Genomic DNA, 21,082 nt, shown 5'->3' on the forward strand with positions numbered 1-21,082 from the left:
GGATGAAATAAGAGGAAGCTACAAGCAAGAATGATAATAAACAGAAATTTGACAGGCCCAAACAGCGCCCCCTGCCCTGTGGTGCCCTGTACGATGGCACCGGCCGCACTACCCTACGGCCCTGATCAACATGATAGCATTTCATTCATCTCCGTCATTATATTCCTGTACCAGGTTGCTGTAGGCAGTGAGTGAGTAATCCTGTTTGCCTTTGTATTGTGTACACAGCAAAGCCGGCATCAGTGAAGTTTTTGAGGGTCACCAGGGACCGATAACAGGACTGAACTGCCACAGTGCAGTAGGACCCATCGACTTCTCCCATCTGTTCCTGACGTCATCGTTCGACTGGACTGTCAAACTGTGGACTACTAAGGTGATGACCGCACTCCGTACACACAGAACATCGGCCTCTCTCCTAACTGTTCTCAGGTTTTCTTCAAAAGCTTACAACACTCTGATCTCCATGCTGGGTGTCAGTCAAGATATGTAAAAGTAATAAGGTTTTTTTACTATGTATCCTTTTATATCAAGGTTAATCTTTTCCAGTACCCATTAACGTATACCATGTGTCTGAGCGGGGGGAATATTGATATTTGACCAGATTTGTACAAGTGCTACCAAATGAAAGTCTTAGAGATGTAATGAGATCTGGTGCTTCTGCAGATCACGTTTCCTACATATGGAGTGATGACTGACTGCTCTTTACTGGCAGCTGATCATCCGAGAAGTATTCCACAAAAAAAAAAAAAACTTCTGAATCCTTTAATGTTGAAATACTGAACTCGGATTGAAAGTGTACAAGTGCAGACACTGTAATCAGTGCACTTTCTATAGCAATATAAATAATTCCCTACGCTAATGCTATTTGCCTACACCCCCACCCCAAACTGATACACACCAAGGGTGAGCATCCCTATCATAGGGTGAGATTTATCTAACCAGCTAAAGAGGACAAATGGAGGTGTTGCTTATAGCAACCAATCAAATTGTAGCTATCATTTATCTAGTACATTCTATAAAATGATAGCTAGCATCTTATTGGTGGATATGGGCAACAACTCTATTTGTCCTTTTTAGAAGGTTTGATAAATCTCCCCCTTATAAAGAGAATGATCCCCACAAGATTAAAGCCAGACAGCCCAGAGAGAACCGGTAACACTGGAAAGAATTAGGCAGGGATTCAGCCCTAGCTCACAGTATGTAAATAGTAATTCCAGCTCTTGACAGGATTGGCGTAGTAACTTAGGGATTGTGGGCCTGATTCAGAGCCGCTCGTAAGCGGCCGCTCGTTCACTCTGAGCGATGTTCGCACAACTGCACATGCGTATGGTCGTAATGCGCATGCGCAAACCAGTCATTGCGGTCGGAAATCGTGCGCTCGCAAAACAGCGAGGGGCTGCTAATTTGATTGACAGAATGTACCGTTTGTGGGTGGTAACAGGGGAAGGTGCTTGAAAACGGGGGAGTGGAGATCCAAACGCAGGCGTGCCTAATGGTAAAAAGGGCGTTTAATGGGAGTGCATAATTAGTAAAGGAGCGTCAACGACCACGTCACTTGGTTGTCTTTTAGCCTGAACTGCTCGCAGTGATAGCGGTAAGAAAAAGCTACCACAAGCACTGCGAGCAGTTCAGATGCCTTTCGATGTACCCGATTAATCTAATAAATACCGGAGATGACGTGTGATGCGAACGGCAAAGGGGCGTCTTTACAAAATAGCGAGCGCATTTTTCGTTCGCTCGCTCAGACATAGAGGCATCAACAAACCGCAAAGAGCGAGCGCTCAATTTAAATAGCCGGCCCCTTTTTTGGAACGACCGTCCGCAAATAGCGTCCGGCTCTGAATCAGGCCCTGTATCCAAAACACACTTGCCTACCGTTCCCGTAATGGCCGGGAGGCTGCCGAATCTCGGGTGGCGCTCATCGCCACCCAAAAGAGCATTCAAGACTCCCGACACTGCACCGCATCTGCCCGATGCCCCCTACTTCCCGAGTAAAGTGGGTGACCCAGGTTGGCTAATGACGCCATTCATACTGGCGTCACTGTTTCCTAGACCCCCGTTTTACAATGCTTACCGGTTTGTATGGTGGGGGTGGGGCCACAATAATGCAATCGCTTCGTCATGCCCCTGCAAAGCCCACCTAGGCCACGCCCCTGCTCCCGGAGGGGAAAGACAGAAAGCCAGTAAGTATAGTCCAAGAGCATTGACAATACGTTCTTCTCCCAGATTTTTGGGGCAAGGGACCGACAGTTGCATTCCAGTAATGGTGGCAGTCCTTGGGGAGGACCCCACAGTAAGGATATATGGGGGAAGGTTAATATGTGGAGTTTATACTATTGTGTACTTTCCCTTTATTTGCATTTATAAGGCTAAACATAAACAGAAATATGTATAACATTTCTAAATGTATTAGGTTTATAATTCAGTCTAATCTGTAATGGCAATAACCTGAAATGTTGAAAATATGCAATTTAGCGGTGATAAAGGTTTAACTGAAATGGGGTTATTACTGCTTCTCTATATGGTAATATAAAATAGCGGCTGCTTAATGGTCCTTCACAGGTGCTTGAAAAGAGAGGGGTTTATTCTAGACTAGAAAAAAAAAATGTACCCCCCAGCACACTGCAATAGACCAGCAATAAGATCTGAATACTACATGATAATAGAAATCCAGAGATCTTTGTTGCATATATTTGCAAAGTTATATTTAAGCCATCTGGGCCGCATCAAGGCGTCTCTGAACTGGTGGTCCCTAACGCTACATAAGTCATTTAATTGCATACTGTTATGCCACATGATAATAGCACATACATTAATATATCTCAGATGAGAGACAACTCACCTGGAGGTACCCCAGAATCCTCCAAATAGCACTACAGTAACCAGCACACCCTCCAAATGGTGGTCCCATCCATGCCTCTCAGAACAGTAATATAAAATAGTGGTTGCTCAAATCAAATTAATGGTCTTTCACAGGTGCTTGAAAAGGGAGGGGTTTCAAATAGACAAGAACAAAAAAATGTTCCCCCCAGCACACTGCAACAGACCAGCAATAAGATTTGAATACTACATGGTAATAGAAATCCAGAGATCTTTGTTGCATATATTTGCAAAGACCCGAAAAATCGTGAGCCTCCCGCGACTTCCGGGAGAGTAGGCATGTGTGAGCCACTTTGGGTCATACTGTTATGCCACATCATAATAGCACGAGGTACTCTATACAGTATGTATTATAAGGCAATCAGAGATTTTTCCGGCTGTCTCTGCTTTCACTTAATATCGCTGCCGCCATTGCTAGCTACGGCAGCGAGGCATGCTGGCAACTTGCCAAGCGAAGAGAAGCATAGATTGTTGTCACTAGGCAAGTAGCACATAGCGCCATCTGAGGATGCTACTGCTGTAGGGCTCAAAGAAACCAATGGCGGTTCTTAAAAAAAAAGTGCGCTTGTGCAATAGGGTTGCCCACTAGCAATTACTGGACATATCGCATCAGCACTAGTGACAATTTGATACATTGATCTGATAGATTACAAAACGTTTTTAAAAGCGAAATGCCCTTTTAGTCAGTGTTTTAAACTGAGCACAATTTTCCATTTTACCTACAAGCCAAAATTGTATTGTGCATATAAAAGTGCTTGAAAAGTAGAAATGCAGATGTAATTCCTGAATGGTGGTCACAGGTCGTTCTTTTCTACGCTTTGCTATTATTCCTCCTGCTGTATACACAAACTGATGTTATGTTTGGAGTTGTGAATTTATGAAAAGATGAAACATTTCCATCATTGTTGGACTTTTCACAATTTATTTAAAGCTCACAACCTATATATTCAGCTATTGCTTTACTGAGGAACTTTGTTTCTGCATTACTTGAGAAAATGTGTCTATATGATTCTTGTTCTGTAGGATCTTTGTCAAGTTTGAGCTTCCAACATGGACATTATTAAGGTGCATAATTCAAATGCCTTCACGTCTGTACATGTGCAAGTGAATATTACTGGGGAAGGATCTTTCAGATCTCTCTCCTGAAAAATGTGCATAATGTAGCCCATAGGTTGCAAAGGCTAATGCTAGGCATCAGGGATGGACTCAGGGCCTGATTCATCAAGGAACGCAAATGCTAATATGCACGCAATCTGCGCATGCCTGCTTTCAGCATGAGCAGGTCCTCCTCGGCTCCCTCCATCACTCCCTGGTCCCTCCTCCGGCTCCGGCTGCTGCTCTGACACCGTGTTCTCCCGTCAGAAAACAGTGAAGTTTAGAAAAAAAAAAACTTTTTTTTTTTTTTTTTTCTAAACTTTACTGTGTTCTGCCCATAGAACATGGTGTCAGAGCAGCAGCCGAAGGCAGCTGCAGTGGCCAGGTAGGTGGGGACAGGGAGGTGAGGAAAGGGGGTGTGTGGGGGCAGTGCTGCGCTTGCGCTGCTTTTGTGAATGTAACAGCGCATGCGCAGCACTGATTACAGCTGCGGTAAGATAGTGTAGGCAGGGAAAAGTATCTATTTCCCGAAAAGCTGTCATCGCAAAAATGACAGCTTTTCGGAGTAGATACTTATGGAGAGGAGGAATGATGAATTCCTCCGGCAATTAGGTAGAACTCCATACGAGTTCTAACCCTAATTACCTCCATCAAATTTTTAGTTACGATGAATAGGCCCCTAAGCACCAAGGAATGGGCTCTATATCAGGGGCGGAACTAGCGGCGGTGCAGCCGGTTCATCGCATGGGGGCCCGTTGTTGTGCAGGGGCCCATAGCCGCCGCTGCACCGCCACTATTGTCCGTGGCCCCAAGTGTAGGGCAGACCGCAGTGAGAGCAGTTTGTAATAGCAGTTGATTAGAGTCAGACAAATTCTCATTGGCTGCTGAGTCGTCTACGTAGGGAGCCGGATGGAGCTCATTCATGAGCTCCGCCTTCAGGCTCCCTCCGCAGTGGGTGATGGGAGAGATGTCATGATGTCTCTCCCATCCCATGGTGCAGAGCGAGAGTGGGCCCGGAGGAGCGGACAGCGGCAGTCGTCGGCAGGAGCGGGGGAACAGGTAAGATGCGGGGGTTTTTTTGTGTGTGTGATTGTGGGTGCACAGCATACGTGGGACTACTACTGGGGGCACTATATGGTGACGGTGGCCGCCTCTTTGCGGCACTGTATATGGGGGGCAGCTAATGGGGACACTGTATGGGGGGACTACTACTGGGGACACTGCATAGGGCAATTACTACTGGGGCAATGCATAGAGGGGATTACTACTGGGGGCACTGCATAGGGGGGATTACTACTGGGGCCACTGCATGGGACTACTACTGGGGGCAATGCATAGGGGGGATTATTACTGGGGCCACTGCATGGGGGATTACTACTGGGGTCACTGCATGGGACTACTACGGGGGGCAATGCATAGGGGTGATTACTACTGGGGGCACTGCATAGGGGGATTACTACTGGGGCAATGCATAGTGGGATTAATACTGGGGCAATTGCTTAGAGGGGATTACGTCTGGGGGCAATGCATAGAGGGGACTACTGCTGGGGGAAATGTATAGGGGGGACTACTACTGAGGGCACTGCATAAGGGGGCAATGCATAGGGGGGATTACTACTGAAGGCAATGCATGGGGGGATTACTACTGGGGCAATGCATGGGCCTACTACTGAGGGCAATGTATAGTGGGGACTACTACTGGGGGAAATGCATAGGGGGGACTACTACTGGATTACTACTGCATAAGGGGGCAATGCATAGGGGGGACTACTGCTGAGGCAATGCATAGGGGGGGGATTACTACTGGGGGCACTGCATATGGGGATTACTACTGGGGACACTGCATAGGGGAATTACTACTGGGGCAATGCATTGAGGGGATTACTACTGGGGGCAATGCATAGGGGGGACTACTACTGGGGCACTGCATAGGGGGGCAATGCATAGAGGGGACTACTTCTGGGGGCACTGCATATGGGGACCACTACTGGGGCACTGCATGGGGAGACCACTATTGATGGCACTGCATAGGGGGGCCCAAAGCATATTCTTGCACCTGGGCCCACACTCTCTAGTTCCGCCACTGCTCTGTATTGTACACTGACCACTACATACATACATACATAAATACATGCATATACATACAAATATCTGCACGTGTAGTGCGTCTGAATGCCGGAGGGGAGCGTGTTTAATAAAATAATAGGCGGCTGTGTTTATTTGCATGCGTTAGTGTTTTAAAGTGAAGGGTGTCGGTGTGTGTCCTGGAGGGAGGCTGGATAAGTGTAGTGATGTGGGAGAGGTATGAGGACAGGATAGAGTGGGACATGATAAACAGGGTGTGATGAATATTACTTGCAGAGGGGAATGTCAGGATAGGGGAAATAGGGACAAGTTATGTGAAAGGAATGATGATGTTTGTTCATGCAAGATGACGTTTTGCCTCTTTCTGAGTTCCGTTTTTTTTGAGGGAAAAATCCGAACTCAACGTGCAAACACGAACCTATCTGAGCCTGCACATCCCTAGATATAAGGCATGTGTCCGAAAAAGAGACTTTGCCTCATGAGGAAGAGGCATGACAAATCTTATTTGACCCATACGACGAAGGGGTACCAATCCCTTTGTAGCACTGTTATCCAAGTGTCTGTGCCTTGATACTGTGTGAATGCAATGGCTGCAGTGATAATACACGATGATTATGCAGCATAACTCTCCACCTCTAGTGTAGGAGAGCGCTGGTGAAGATGCAGCAGGATTTCTCCATCAGAGAAGCTGTGCACAAGCCTGGAGCCTGCAGTCCCCCCAGTAAAATCAAGGCTGCAGTCCCCCCCCAGTAAAATCCTCCACTTCAGTGAGCCAGTGCAGTCCGTGACTGCAGTGGCTACACTGTGACTGGAGGTGGCTTCCCATTGGAAGAGCCACCTGCCAGTTGTGCAAACGATGGGCAGTCCCAGGGGGGGTGTCTCCTCCCCCTGGGTCTGCCAGTCCGGGCTGCGATTAGCAGAGAGCGACTTCCATTTGAAGCTACTGCTCTGCCTTTCAGGCAGACCTACAGGGCTTCTCGGGGATGCAAACAATGCATTCCCCAGAAGCCGGTGTTATGCACGTGCACGGCGCCACCGCCACTCATGCGCATGTGCTGGTCTCGGCACCTGCCATTTTCATTACACAGGCGCCAGGACCCAGCCGTTCGCGGCCAGACTAGCAGCAGCGGCAGCCCCCCTCAGGTAAGAGGGCAGGAGCGGCTACTGCCGAGGATAAAAGAAGAGGAAGCTACAAGTGAGAATGATTATAAACAGAAAATTGTCAGGCATTGCCAGAGAGCACCCCTAGTCCTCCGATGCCCTGTGCCGTGGCACATGTCGCATCACCCTAGTTACGGCCCTGTGAAGAAAGCACAATTAACAGAAACCTCTGGTTAGGTATCGGACAATAATATTTAATAGGTCACAAATGACAGAAGTATACACAACAAAAACAAACCCATAACAACAGACAATTTACAGATATATACTCTTAATTGATTGAATCACACGAGGTGCTTAATACGATAATTAGATATCGTATACTGCTCACTGCAAAGTTAATAAAGCTAATGGACATATATGTCTCTATACTCCAATTGAGTTACCGTGATTTGCAAACGGACACTGGAAAATATTAATATTCAAGATGGAGTCTAAAAAGATTTTACATTTCTTAGGTTGGACTTCTATTGAACAATTCATGGGGCATTTGGTATAGATTGCAGTGTATAACGCCGATCAGCCACTGACTGTAGGCACCACAACAAAGGAAACGTTTAATGAAATCTCCTACATATAGTTATCAAGTGAGTGCAACCACCAAAAGGGGGACATATATTACACTGGGGAACAAAAATGTTTTTGTTTTTTCTTGCCAAGGATTTAAGATCGGTGTGAGAGTGCTCGCAGGTCCTATATTTGCATTAGATCTTCGCGATAGCTGAATTGGCTCCAGTTTTCAAATAAATGAAAAATTATAAAATTATATTATTTCTCCATTTGAAGTACCTTGCTAGTCTAGGCCTGCTTCACTTAACAGAATCAACTTAGTTTTGCTTTTTTAACAACTATCCTCTTTCAACAATAACAAGAATTTGTTTTATTTGTGATAACGTGGCTGGCAGTCATGTTTGAGACACATAATACTTCAAATCTCCTCACTAACGCTGGGAGGAGGCGTGGCCGTGCACTGCTGAGCATGCTGGGACATCCTCAGACCACAGCCACGCCTCCTCCCAGCATACAGAGAGGAGCAACGGAGAGGACTGAGTGACGCAGTTAGCACCTCCTGTTCCTTTGTTCGGCCCTCTGTCCCACCACAACCAATTTCCCGCCATTTGGGCTTGTTTTGTTCAGTACGTCCTCGGCTTTTGGGCCTGATTCAAACCCGGTCGCAAGCGCTGAGTGCTCGCAACCAGGTCGATGGTGGCCCAGAGCGCATGCACACAACGGAGCCAGCTCCGTCGTGCGCATGCGCGAGACCCGGATAGCGACGGGCACTCCGTCGCCCCGGGTCTCGCACCAAACGGGGGCGAGCTGTCGATGTTGAGTGACAGCTCGCCCCCTTTGGTGGGCGGGCCGGGGGCGTGGCTGCCCAAACTGAGGCGTTCCCATGAGAACGCCAGTCGTTTGGGGGCGGCCCCACTGACATCACTCGTGTTCTCTGTTAGAGCCGATATCTCTCTGGGGCTTTCGGCCACGAGACCCTACAAGAAGGGTCTCGTCGCAAGTGCGATGGTCTTGACCATCGCGACCATCATCATGGCCGCTCGCAACATTATTTTACAGATATAGTTTTACCTCAACTGTCCCCTGAGGCAAAAGTTTTCCTGGATTCCCCTTTGACTGCGGAGGAAATTGGCATAGCTATAAGGTCCTTCCCAAACGGCAAGGCCCCGGGGTTAGACGGGATTCCTTTGGAATTATATAAAAAACATAACCAGTTTTATGTGCCTCGCCTACTCGAGCTATTTAATCAATTGTATGAATGTAATTCTCTTCCTCAATCCATGTCAGAAGCCCTTATAATAGTGTTACCAAAGCTGGGAAAAGACCCTAAACAGACGGAGTCATACCAGCCTATTTCTCTCCTCCCTACAGACATTAAAATCCTTGCTAAAGTCCTGGCCATTAGGTTAAATCAAGTGATTGCCCAGTTGATACATCCAGATCAGACTGGATTTATGCCAGAAAAATCAACTTCGCTTAATCTTCGACGCCTTTTTACCCAACTGCAGATTTCACATGAGGACCCCTCTTCTAAAATAATTGTGTCATTAATTGCCGCTAAGGCGTTTGACTCTGTGGAGTGGCCTTTCTTATGGAGACAATGAGGGGATTTGGAACAGGCTCTGGCTTCATTAAATGGGTCAAATTGCTATACTCGGTGCCTGTGGCTAGGGTATCAGTCAATGGTTTTGTCTCATCCTCTTTCCCTCTTTCGAGAGGTACACGGCAGGGCTGCCCCTTGTCACCCATTCTATTTGCCATGGCCATTGAGCCTTTGACCTGTTTGATTAGGGCTAGTCCTGCTGTTCAGGGATTTTCCATGGGAAATAGATCAGATAAAATAGCATTATATGCTGACGATATCCTGCTATTTATCTCAGAATACGACACTTCCATGCCTAATGCCCTCGCAATTATTAATTCCTTTGGAAAGTATTCGGGTCTGTCGATAAATTGGGACAAATCATGTATACTTCCCATTAGAGGAGTGTGCCCTGTTGTTCCGCTTATATCCCTCCCATTAAGATGGGTAGACTCGTTCAAATATCTAGGTATATGGATAACTAACGATCCTCATAGTTATATGCCATTAAATATTAAGCCGCGAATAGAATATTTAAGATCCCGGGTGGCTACATGGGGAAAACTGCCATTAACACTCACTGGTAGAGTAAATCTTGTAAAAATGGCTTTACAACCAAAACTCTTTTATGCGCTGCAACACTCCCCAATATACCTCCCTCAGAGTGTGTTCAGACAAATAGATGGATTGTTATCATCTTTGATTTGGGTTAACCGTAGAGTCTGTATTCAATTGAATACACTTACTAGGTCATGGGATGCTGGGGGCCTGGCGTTACCCCATTTTAAGTTTTATTATTATCCGACGCAATTGGCGCAATTGTGGATATGGATACAGGGTCTGGAGGCGGATGGATTACCGACTCTTCTGGTGGGACAGGAATCCCGGGGACATACTGCACTCCAAATACTACTTAGTGGCAACCTGAGGGGTGTTAGAGCTCCATTGGTTAGGCAGGCGGTCTTGATTTGGAGGCAGGTCACGCAGATTTTCCAGGGCCAGGGATGGTATCCTGATACCCCCTTACTCAATACCAAGGGGCTTGAGGAGCTTGAGGAGCTGCAGGTAGACAGGGTATGGGGGAAATGGCGGGTGAACACACTTGGACAATTATATGCGTCTGGGGTGTTTAAGGCGTTTGAACAGATGCAATGTGAGTTTAATGTTCCAAAACAATATTTTTACAGATATCTCCAGCTTCGTCATGCTATAGATGCACAATTTGTGGATGCCCCCTCAATGATCCGGGATTCCCCTGTAAAACTTTTATTACTGGGTGCTGGACCAAGGCACTTAGTGTCTGTTATGTATGCAACTTTAATGCGAGAACATCACGATATGGATTTACCATCCATTAGGCAAAAATGGGAAGCTGACCTTGGACTATTGCCAGACGATGTGTGGAAATCCTGGGTAGTCCAAGAGTAGCTACTACAACATTTCGGTTTCAGCAAATTCAACTGTTCCTGCTACATAGAATATATCTAACGCCAGATCGCTTATTTAAATTCGGTGGTAGATCTGATTCAAAATGCCCAAAATGTAACTCCCCTAATGGTAATTTTTGGCACCTACTATGGTCATGCTCTATTATAGGCTCTTTTTGGGAAGAGGTTAATTGTATATTGACATCCACTGGTGTTCCTAGGGATATGCTAACACCCATGGTATGTACACTAGCTGGTATTGACGAGGATACTTTAGATAAACATTTTGTACAATATGTTGTTAATTTATGTATGCTTGCAAAGGTTTGCATAGCTAGAACATGGTTGGCCCCTGAGAGTCCAACGATAGGACAATGGGTAGCACTGGTAAATGAGACTTTGGCACACGAGAAATTTGTGTATTTAGCCAGGAAGGCTGAGAAGAAATTTTATCTTGTTTGGGGTAGATGGCTGGATTCGCCATATGGGAAGAGACAATAAGAGAATAGATTTGATCAGGCGTGGATAACCAATGGGGATAGAGATGTGCATAGTACTTAGCTTCTTTGTAATAATTGTAATGAAGCCGTAGGGATGTATATATGTAGTGTGTTAAATGCCCATATGAGGAGGTTGTAGAAGTGCTTCAATTTAGGTATGTAATGTATAGACGAGATGTATGCCATAATTGTGAATCCGTGGTGTAATATGCCCTGTATGCTTTATATTATGTTATTGGATATGTTTTATACAAGAGACCACATAGAGACTGTTTAATGTGATGTACTTTATTATTGTACTTATTTTGTTTTATGTTCTTTTGTTTTTTCTTGAAAATAAACAAAAACTATTGAATTAAAAAAAAATTGAGGACGGGGAAAAGAAGTCTGCCAAAGACTCCATACCCAAACTCATCCAGTAAGACATATGGAGATTGGGCAATACTATATTCAATGCTCGAAGGGAAATAGTTCTAGTGGGGAGGATAAAATCGAAATGGGCTGAGAGGTTAAGGTCCCAAACTTTTAAGGTATCCAGGATTGTTTTAGGTAGAAGAGGGGGTTTTGGTCGATGTTGTTGGGGTAACCATAGAAGGTCAGGGAGAGGGAATCGCCGGATGAGGGCATGTTCTAAGTCTACCCAAACTTTAACAGAAGGGGGAAGGAACCAATCACATATTTGAGATAGAAGGGCTGCTTCATGGTATCTATTCAGATCAGGTAGGTTAAGTCCACCCTGGGGTTTAGGCCGAACCATACGGCTTTAAGCCATTCTAGAGGGCTTACCCCCCCACACATAAGAAATCATCAGACGGCGCATCTGCTGCAATAATTTGTGGGGAATAGCATAGGGAATAGCACAAAATAAATACATCAATCTTGGTAATAACATCATTTTGAATGCCGCTATGTGACCCAACCAGGAGATCTCGTTACTCATCCAAGCAGTAGCCAAGGAAGACAATTGGGTCAGGAGAGGAACATAATTTTCATTAAATACAGCATTGATAGAGGATGGTATATTAATTCCTAAATAAGTTATGGACGAATTCTTCCATACAAACGGAAAACGTCTCTTTAAAGAGCGAAATACCTGGCTTTTTATTTACAACCAGTGGTGCAAGCAGAAGCCACTTTTCTCAAAGACACCACATCGTTCATCTGCAAGTTACAGCATTGGAGCCCTTTTACCTCCAAAAAAATCTTATGCACTCTGGACGATGTAAATCTTTATACAAATATACCGCACCAGGTGGGCTTACAAGCCACTAGATGTCTATTAACCAATAATATTCACTACAAGGGGCCAGATTTAGATTTTTTTATGGAGCTTCTGGAGTTAACTCTCTATAAGAACTATTTCATGTTTGTTGGCCAGTTCGATATTCAAAAACGGAGCTGCGCGATGGGATCCTGTGTAGCTCCCAGTTACGCAAAAGCGTATATGTTTTAAATTGAAAAATACATTTTCTTCTCTGCTTTGGAGTGAGCTGAATTGATCTATGGCTCACACCATATATAGACGACACTTTTCTTATCTGGTCGGGGGAGATTGCGGACTTCATCATCATGATGGAAGCAATAAACAGAGAAAGGACGGTGAAATTTACATTTCAGTTCAACGAAGAAAGGATACTCTACTTGGATGTACAAATTACTCTCAAGGAGAACTGTATAACAACAACGCTCTATCAAAAACCAACTGATAGAAATACTTTCCTACACACCGACAGTCACCATCATATTGCGTTAAAGAAAGGTCTCCCATACTTGGAATTCTTACGCATCCTACGCATCTGCAGTGACAAGGGGGATGCAATTCAACATATTGATCAAATGACATTGCAATTGATCGCTAGAGGATACCATCCTAGGACCCTCAAATGAACCAAGGAGAGAGCATTAGCAAGACCCCTGAGAGATGAGCAGAAAAAAGTGCCCACCAAACATAGGAAAGATAATGTGATTTGGGTCAATGAATATACAACAGCCAGCCCCAGATTTATGGATGTAGCCAGAAATTTCTGGCCCCTGGTCAACTCTGACAAAGATCTACCGGGTTTAAGGAATACAAAATTACTACCATGCTATATGAAGGGAAAAAGTATAAAAGATCTGGTTGTTCAACTTCCTCAACATTTTCTTTCAAGAAGACCTGGAAATTTCACATGCCTAGGATGTGTGACTTGTAGTAGCGTTACCGCTAGGCTGTTTCAGCGGGGTGCCGTGCCCTGCCCTATTTCTGAAGGGCAGAAAGCACCCTGCCCTCCAGCGTGGTGCCCCGCTGGAACAGCCTGTGGGTTCTGTCCACCCACAGGCCGCAGTGTCCCGCGGGTGGGGAAACGGCAGAGCAGCGGTCACCACTGGTGAATGGATGCCGAGCGCCATTCACAAGCAGCGCTTGGGGGCTGCCCAGCATGTCCGTAAGTGTCGGGCACGCCCCCAAGAGTGACGAAAAGGGGAGGTGTCATAAAAACACGCCCCCTTTCCATTGGTCACACCCCTTCTTGGCCGCAGTGAATACTTATCATTCACATGTTTATTTGAATAAGTTCGGGTCTTGATATGATCATCTGTATTTTTTGATATGTCCCCCTTGATATACTGCCGTCAACATTGTTGGTTTATAATCATAAAATGACAGGACGTTATCAGCATTCTCTACTAGCGATCATGTTTCTACAGTAGCTTGAATGTCCCAAATTCCGCTACACTGTATAACATTTATGCGTTTAATTATGCAATATTAGCCACTTTGTATCGGACTGCGGTTGACCTTTGTATTTGTTGTCTGTTGCTATGGTGATATAGACAGCTCCAGTCTGTTTGGGAGCAGATGTGATGTTTGACAGGGTTACTCACCTTGGAACCACGTCATCAATTCCCAGATGGGTGTCAGGAACGCTTTGCATGAGGGTTGTGAGTGACGGGTATAAGGTATGTACTATGCATTTTAACTTCTGTATTCCTGATGAAAAGATTAAGGAGTCTATTAACTAAGCCTTGTAAGGAGATAAAGTGAGCGGTGGTAAGGTACCAGCCAATCGGCTCCTAACTGCCTTGTCACAGGCTGTGTTTGAAAAATGACAGTTAGGAGCTGGTTGGCTTGTACCTTACCACCGTTCACTTTATCTCCTTACAAGGCTTAGTAAATAGACCTCTTAATGTCTTGAAATGTTGAGACCATACACCCATCCCCAGTGGGTTTATTACATGGATGTACTACTATATAGGAGCGCCGTCCTGGGCATTTGATTATCTTCTGTTAACTGCTGAGACAGACACCCAATCGAGTTGCAAGGAGTTTTCATTCACTCTTTCTTCTGCCCTCTCTGCGTTTTTCGACGCTGCAGCGCGCAGGCTGACTGGGAGATCCGACTGTCAGACGCGATGACACATGACACTGATGCTGCTCTAGCTTTCGACTCACTCGCTGACGTGCAGCAAGCAGATCGATGCAGGGTCAGTGAGCTCGGGGTCACAGTCTCTGTGTGTCCCACTTGCAGCTTCTCTCAGAATGATCTGATCAGAAGCTGCAGGAAGGGGGGGCAGAGATATTAAGAACCTGAGCTCCCCGCACCATGGATCGGGTCCATCGCCGATGCCCGGTGCTAAATAAATGTTGCTGGTCTACCCACCTGAAATTGATAATTATATCCAGCCTCAGTGGTGCTCCCCCGGCTCAGTTGTCGCTCTAGGCATTTGCTTATTCTACCTATGCCTGGGGTTGGCTCTTCTAGGCACCAGGGAAAAGGGCACTGTATTGTTCACTAGGCATTAGGTAATCATGGGCTCTGTATTGTACACTGGCTACCAGAGCTGCCATCAGAAATTTTGGGGCCCGGTACTGACAAAATAGGCAGGGCCCCCCGAGGTATAGGGCAGCCTTGGGTGGAGCTACTTCGGGGGTGGTGCATCAATTGGTGTGTAAATCAGGGATGGCTAGACATGGTGGAGGGGGGGGGCACAGGGTAGAGAACACTGGATATTAATGGGGGGCACAGGGCAGGGAAGGCTAAAAAAAAGCAGGGGCACTTGGCTGGGAAGAGTGGATTGGGGTGGCAAGGGGCAGGGAAGGCTGATTTGGTCTGGGGGGGCAAAGGGCAGGGAAGGCCGGCTGGACTAGGGGAGAGGCAGGGCAGAGAAGGCTGGCTAGACATAGGGGTGCCACAGGGAAGACTGGCTGGACTAGGACAGGGAAGACAGATTGGCTGGACTAGAAGGGGGAGGGAGTGCAGGGAAGGCTGGCTGAACTGGGGGGGGTAGGCAGGGAAGGATGGCTTGCTGGACTGGGGGGGTAGGCAGGGGAGGATGGCTTGCTGGACTGGGGGGGTGGGCAGGGAATGATGGCTTGCTGGACTGGGGGGTAGGAAGGGAAGGAATGCTGGGTGGACTGGGGGGGGCAGGGAAGGAAGGCTGGCTCCACTGGGGTTGGGCAGGGAAGGAAGGCTGGTTGGACTGGGGGGTTGGCTGAGAAGGAAGGCTGGCTGGGAATGAGAGGGCTTAGGGAAGGTTGACTGTACTCGAGTGGGGGCACAAGACAGGGTCAACACGAATATAAAAGTACCTGAGAAAGGGGCCAAGGTGGCAGCGGCTAGTAATGCACCGTGCGGCAAGCGGAGGAAAGAGCGTCTGCGTTGCTGCATTAGAACTATGGAGCCGGCTGGGAGCCAATCACAGCTTGTGCAACGGCAGCCAATCAGGAGCAGCTGCTTCTGATTGGCTGCTGTTCCGCGAGCGGTGATTGGCTCATGGCCAGCTCAATAGTATTCAGCTGGCCGCGAGCTAGTCACCGCTTGCGGAACAGCAAGCCAATCAGGAGCAACTTCTCCTGATTGGCTGCTGTTCCGCGAGGCTCCATAGTAGTTCAAATGCCGAAGTACTCTTCCTCGACATTGCCACCCGAGCCCTCTCTCTCTCTGGGCCCGGGGCAGGAGGCCCGGCAGTCTCCCCCTGATGGCGGCCCTGCTGGCTACTGGGGAATGTGCTCTGTAGTGTACACTGGCTACTGGGGAACGGGCTCTGTATTGTATACTAGGTACCAGGGAATAGGCTATGTATTGTACACTAGGCAACAGATAACAGTCTCTACATTGTACCCTGGCTACCAGGGAATGGTCTGTCTATTGTACACTAAGCGCCAGGGAATGGGCTCTTTATTGTATACTAGGCACAAGGTGTCCATGATAAATAGGAAGAAACCTGCTGACCGCACATGCACAGCTCCCATTTCCGGAGGAACCCTCTGCTGGCTGAATCCACAATGTGTAGCCCATAGGCTATCTTCAGAAGGCGGTAGCTGTGGGGGCCGATCTCTGGAATTCTACGCATTCTGGAAATTGGTAAATATGGCAGCATCACATCCCCCATAGAGACCTACGGTAATGGAGGGATAGCAGCTGGGGGAAACTTAATATTTGCGGTTAACCCCCGAAAACGGGTGTTTTCGGGGATTAAGCCACAAATATACAATGATAAGTTGTATGGCTATATTCTGATAGTGAGAGCGAATGAACATATAGCAGACCGTGCAGGGAATGTGCTTTCTGCTGTCTAGTCCGTTACAGCCGCTCCCCCTGATGACAGCAAGGACATTTGCATTGATTCGTATGTATCTCTATCTGTGCAGAGAGGGAGAGGGATTAATGTACTGACAGGCTAAGCACTGAGTCATAGTTATTGTAAGACACGTGGAGAGTAGTCGCTTGCTGTCACGCCTCATTACACCCCAGACATGACTGCAGTAACAGCACACATAGCAGGACATCACGCCGCGCATTACTTCATAACACATTTGGTCAACGCCTTCCAATGTAAACTATTTACATTGGAGGGATAGATTGTGTTTTGGTAATACCAGACTCACACTTCTGCTAATTATAAAGTAGGATGCGTGACCTTTCCTTCATACAGTATTAAGGATGACTTGTAAAGAATGAATCCAACGAGACAGGGCTGTTACATATCACTATAGATAGGAAGAAACGGTGGTAGCTGTAGTATATTATTAACGATAATAAAATAGAAACCTAGAGCTACGCTTTCAGTGCTCTGTAGCAGGGACAGAACTATAGGGGGCGCTGCTGCTATCGGGCCTAGAGCCGCTGCTGTGATTACATTGAGCGCATGCTCTTGACTGCATAAGGCGGGAGTAGGCACATACAACATGGCTTGTCCCCTAACCAAATCTGTTAATATGTCCCAGCAATGCACTGTCCCACCCCGGTCCCTCTCAGTTCTACAATGGACATATAACCAAGCAATTAAGAGCCCCTTATAACCAGCGGTATATTGCGTATAGTATCACAGTGACACAAATGAATATGCAGTTGGTATTTAACATTACTAATCTATCCGGCGAGGTCCAGCGACGCCCCCCGCCTTGGTGGCAGCATTCTTTACGGTGTTGCTGGCAGCTGGCCCCAGCCAGCGATGGGTTGCTGTATCATGCGGCCAATCTGCGCGTGTGCATTACACTGTCACCTGGCGAGGACACAGCAAAGCCTGGAGGGCCGGCAATAGGGACCTTATCTCTATCACCATCTATAGATGGAGTAAGCGGTACAGTGACAAACAGCGATAAGCTAAGATTACTACTGCTTGTTGGGCGTCGAGAGTAGGGGGGGGGCGGGTACAAATTACCCGAGCGTCACAGCAGCCCAGCACACGCTGCTGTGTGCTGAGCTGCACTGGGAAACTGCTTGTGGCTACAAAAGCAGCAGCCAAAGCAGTCTCCTATGGGGGGAGCGATCACGCTGATCGCGCCCCCCATTGGCTGTGCGCTGGGCTGAGGGGCACACAGCGCCCCCCTCCCCAGCGTGCAGCTCTGGAATAATATTTTTTTTAATCTAAGGGGGCGTGACCACGCCTCCCGAGATTAGGCCACACTCCCTGCCATCTGGGCCCGGCGCGGCTCTCGTCGGCCCTGCTGCTTGTTAAAGACTGAAAGGAAGACATGACTCCATTAGCAAGTACTAAAGGTGTTATGGCTCGTTGTTAAATAGGGTCCTAACATAAAGCTACAGAGTACGAGAAATAGTGAAACATCGGAATAGCAAAAGCACCATAATTCACAGTATGACTGCACAGATGGCTCGGGGATGTTTTTGATAGATGTCATGACTCAGGGGGTGATTCAGCAGAGGACGGAACTGCAAAGCCGCACACAAGCAGCTTTGCAATTCCGTCCTTGCTAATATGCTAATGCAGCAGGAGGTGTCACGCCTCCTGCATGCATTAATGATCTGAGCTGCATCCCTGGACGCAGCATCAGATCATCTGCATGATCCTCGGTGGACCGAGTGACCATGGGGTCTCGCAAGCCTCTACCTTCTCTCTCAACGGCGGCGACACGTCTTCGTTTTGGGAAATGGAGGCCTTCGCCGCCCCCTCTCCACGCAGAAACTCAGTGATTGACAGTCTGCACTTACAATGCTGAATCAGACTCCCAGTGCCTATACAGTACGGTACACGCCTATGGCATTACCAACCGCAGTCTAGTGTAGGTGAGTGGGCCGTGGTTATGTGGTGCACTTACCTCAGTGTGACAAGCTCCGTATCATGAGTGAGGGCTGTGTGTGATTTGGTCAATTTGCCAGTTATTTGAGAGTTTTGTGTTTTTATTCACTCACTTCCACTTACTCCTAAAAGTAATTTGCCATATTACAATCTCTATGTTAGGTGCTAGAATAACTCCTGATACTTGGAATAGGACTTCTACCATAAATCGGCAGCTGCGAGACTCAGAGACGGCTGTAGCTGCTATTTGGCAGTAATCTTGTCACTGATATTATGATATTATTTAAGTACAGGATAGTTCCAGTGCTTTCTATGATCTATCCCAGAGGTTCCCAAAGTCCGCCATTACAGTCCACGTTTTAGGGATATCCATGCTTGAGCACAGGTTACTTAATTAGTACCTCAATCCATTTGATTTAACCATCTGGACTCAAGCTTGGATATCTCTAAAATGTGGACTGTAATGGTGGACTTTGGGAACATCTGATCTATCCTATGAATTTGTTTGAAAGTGTTCTCGATGTGTTCGGAGATATGTAAAAGACAGAATAGCAATATCGTATAATACCGTCAACATTTTTTTTCTCTTTTAAGAAATATAAACGCACTCACCATTTACCGGTGGGTGATAGATGTTGGACACAATTTTCACTGTGGTTCTCCGGTGGTTGCAAAATGCAACGTAGATCTGGATACCTTTGGGTCCCTCCAGGTCAGTGTAGATAGATAGGAGGAAACACATATGACAGGCCTCCACAGTGCAAATCAGTAAACCCAACACAAGATCCCTACAGGGTTATGTAGTATACTCACCATGGATGGGGTGTGATGGAATCATTGGACTTTTATATTTAAAAACCGTTGTCCGTCGGTGTAATATATATTGTTGAGCTTTGTGTTGATATTCAAATCCAAAAGAATTTGCTTACAAAAATCAGGTAATCAAATGTTTTATAATTTATTAGTCAATAATTATGTTATCTAATTACACCAGATGATGATAAAAAGTATTTTCATTGAGTAGAGACATGACAAAAAATGACTACAATGAAATAACGTAATTTAGATTAAGAAGACGATATACAAATGATCATTGAATAAAATAATAAAATAAAAATTAATCAAAAAAAAAAAGCAGACTACGTAGTTGAGAAATGAAAAAGTGGAGAGAACCAATGGGTGGTTACCTAGCAACGCGTTTCACGAACCAACGTCTGCTTCCTCAGGCTTTAACCTGACCATTGGATCTAACAGGGAAATTGGGCCAGTCTCACTCATCACTGATATTATGTAGCAACATCAGTAACTATGGAAACAGCCATTGCAGTCCACAGTTTATTTCCATGTGCAATAATTTTGCTCATAGTTAGTAATTAATAGTTATCTAGCTGAAAACGCTTGCTGCCTCGACTCCCAATATGGTAGCGGTAACCAGCCCAGGCTATAGCACTGGTGCTTAAAAGTCTTTTGGGGCAGGATGCACTATTGCGATTTTTGCAGTTAAATCTCAGAAAATTACGTTTTCGGAAGTTTGGCCGCTCACCACATATGCACCAAGGCCCGGAATGCGATACATTCTGGCGCATGGATGTGGTGGGAGCACCATCTGCAGATGGCATTGCCCAATAGAAGCCTATGGGCTTCTATTCTTGACTCTCCCCTGTGACGGAGCCAATCTGATCCCTCCCAGCATCCCCCACGGCGCATGCGTTACTCGATGCATGCGCAGGTGGGCTTCTGGGTCATAGACCCAGAAGTTCTTCTATCTCAAAGGACAGCTCTTACCGGGAGAGCTGGCCTTCGTAATTTTATTAATGCATACCGGCGTTATTTATGAGTAGCGGGATGCATCACATGCAAATTGCAATGATTGGTGCATCTCGCGCTTGGTACAGTTGGGCAAAACAAACATGCTTACGTATCTTTATTAGGGATGATTCCACAGCATCCGAACCGCTCCGAACAGCAGGGATCCAAGTCCACCCGAGCCGCCTGACTCAGATCCCGAGGCCGAACATCATCCTCCTGACGTCGGATTCTCTCGAGAGTTCGCCTCTATATAAGGAGCCGAGACCGGGACTAGGCACAATTTCACTCTCACGCTCCACACGCTGCGCACTACTCTGCTGAAAGTGTCCAGAGACTCACAAGTGGCTGTGCTGGCAAAGTGACTGTGTAAAGGGGGCACACTACACGCTGATGTATGCTGCGGTATACTCTGCTTATTAAAGTGACTGTGTAAAGGGGGCACACTACATGCTGATGTATGCTGCGCTACACTCTGCTGATTAAAGTGACTGTGTCGAGACTCACAAGTGGCTGTG

General features: G+C 46.6%; 1 protein-coding gene across 6 annotated transcripts in view; it reads left to right on the top strand.

The window, feature by feature from the left end:
- DYNC1I1 (dynein cytoplasmic 1 intermediate chain 1) overlaps positions 1-21,082 on the top strand; it is a 503,273-nt gene that overhangs the window by 340,413 nt on the left and 141,778 nt on the right. For all 6 annotated transcript variants that reach the window (XM_088442236.1, XM_088442240.1, XM_088442238.1 and 3 more), the window contains one exon: positions 229-373. In XM_088442236.1, the coding sequence (XP_088298362.1) occupies positions 229-373 (145 nt within the window). The remainder of the gene's footprint in view (positions 1-228; positions 374-21,082) is intronic.

Source organism: Taudactylus pleione, unplaced genomic scaffold (assembly GCF_031769625.1).
Source record: "Taudactylus pleione unplaced genomic scaffold, aTauple2 ptg000306l, whole genome shotgun sequence".
Lineage (NCBI taxonomy): Eukaryota > Metazoa > Chordata > Amphibia > Anura > Myobatrachidae > Taudactylus > Taudactylus pleione.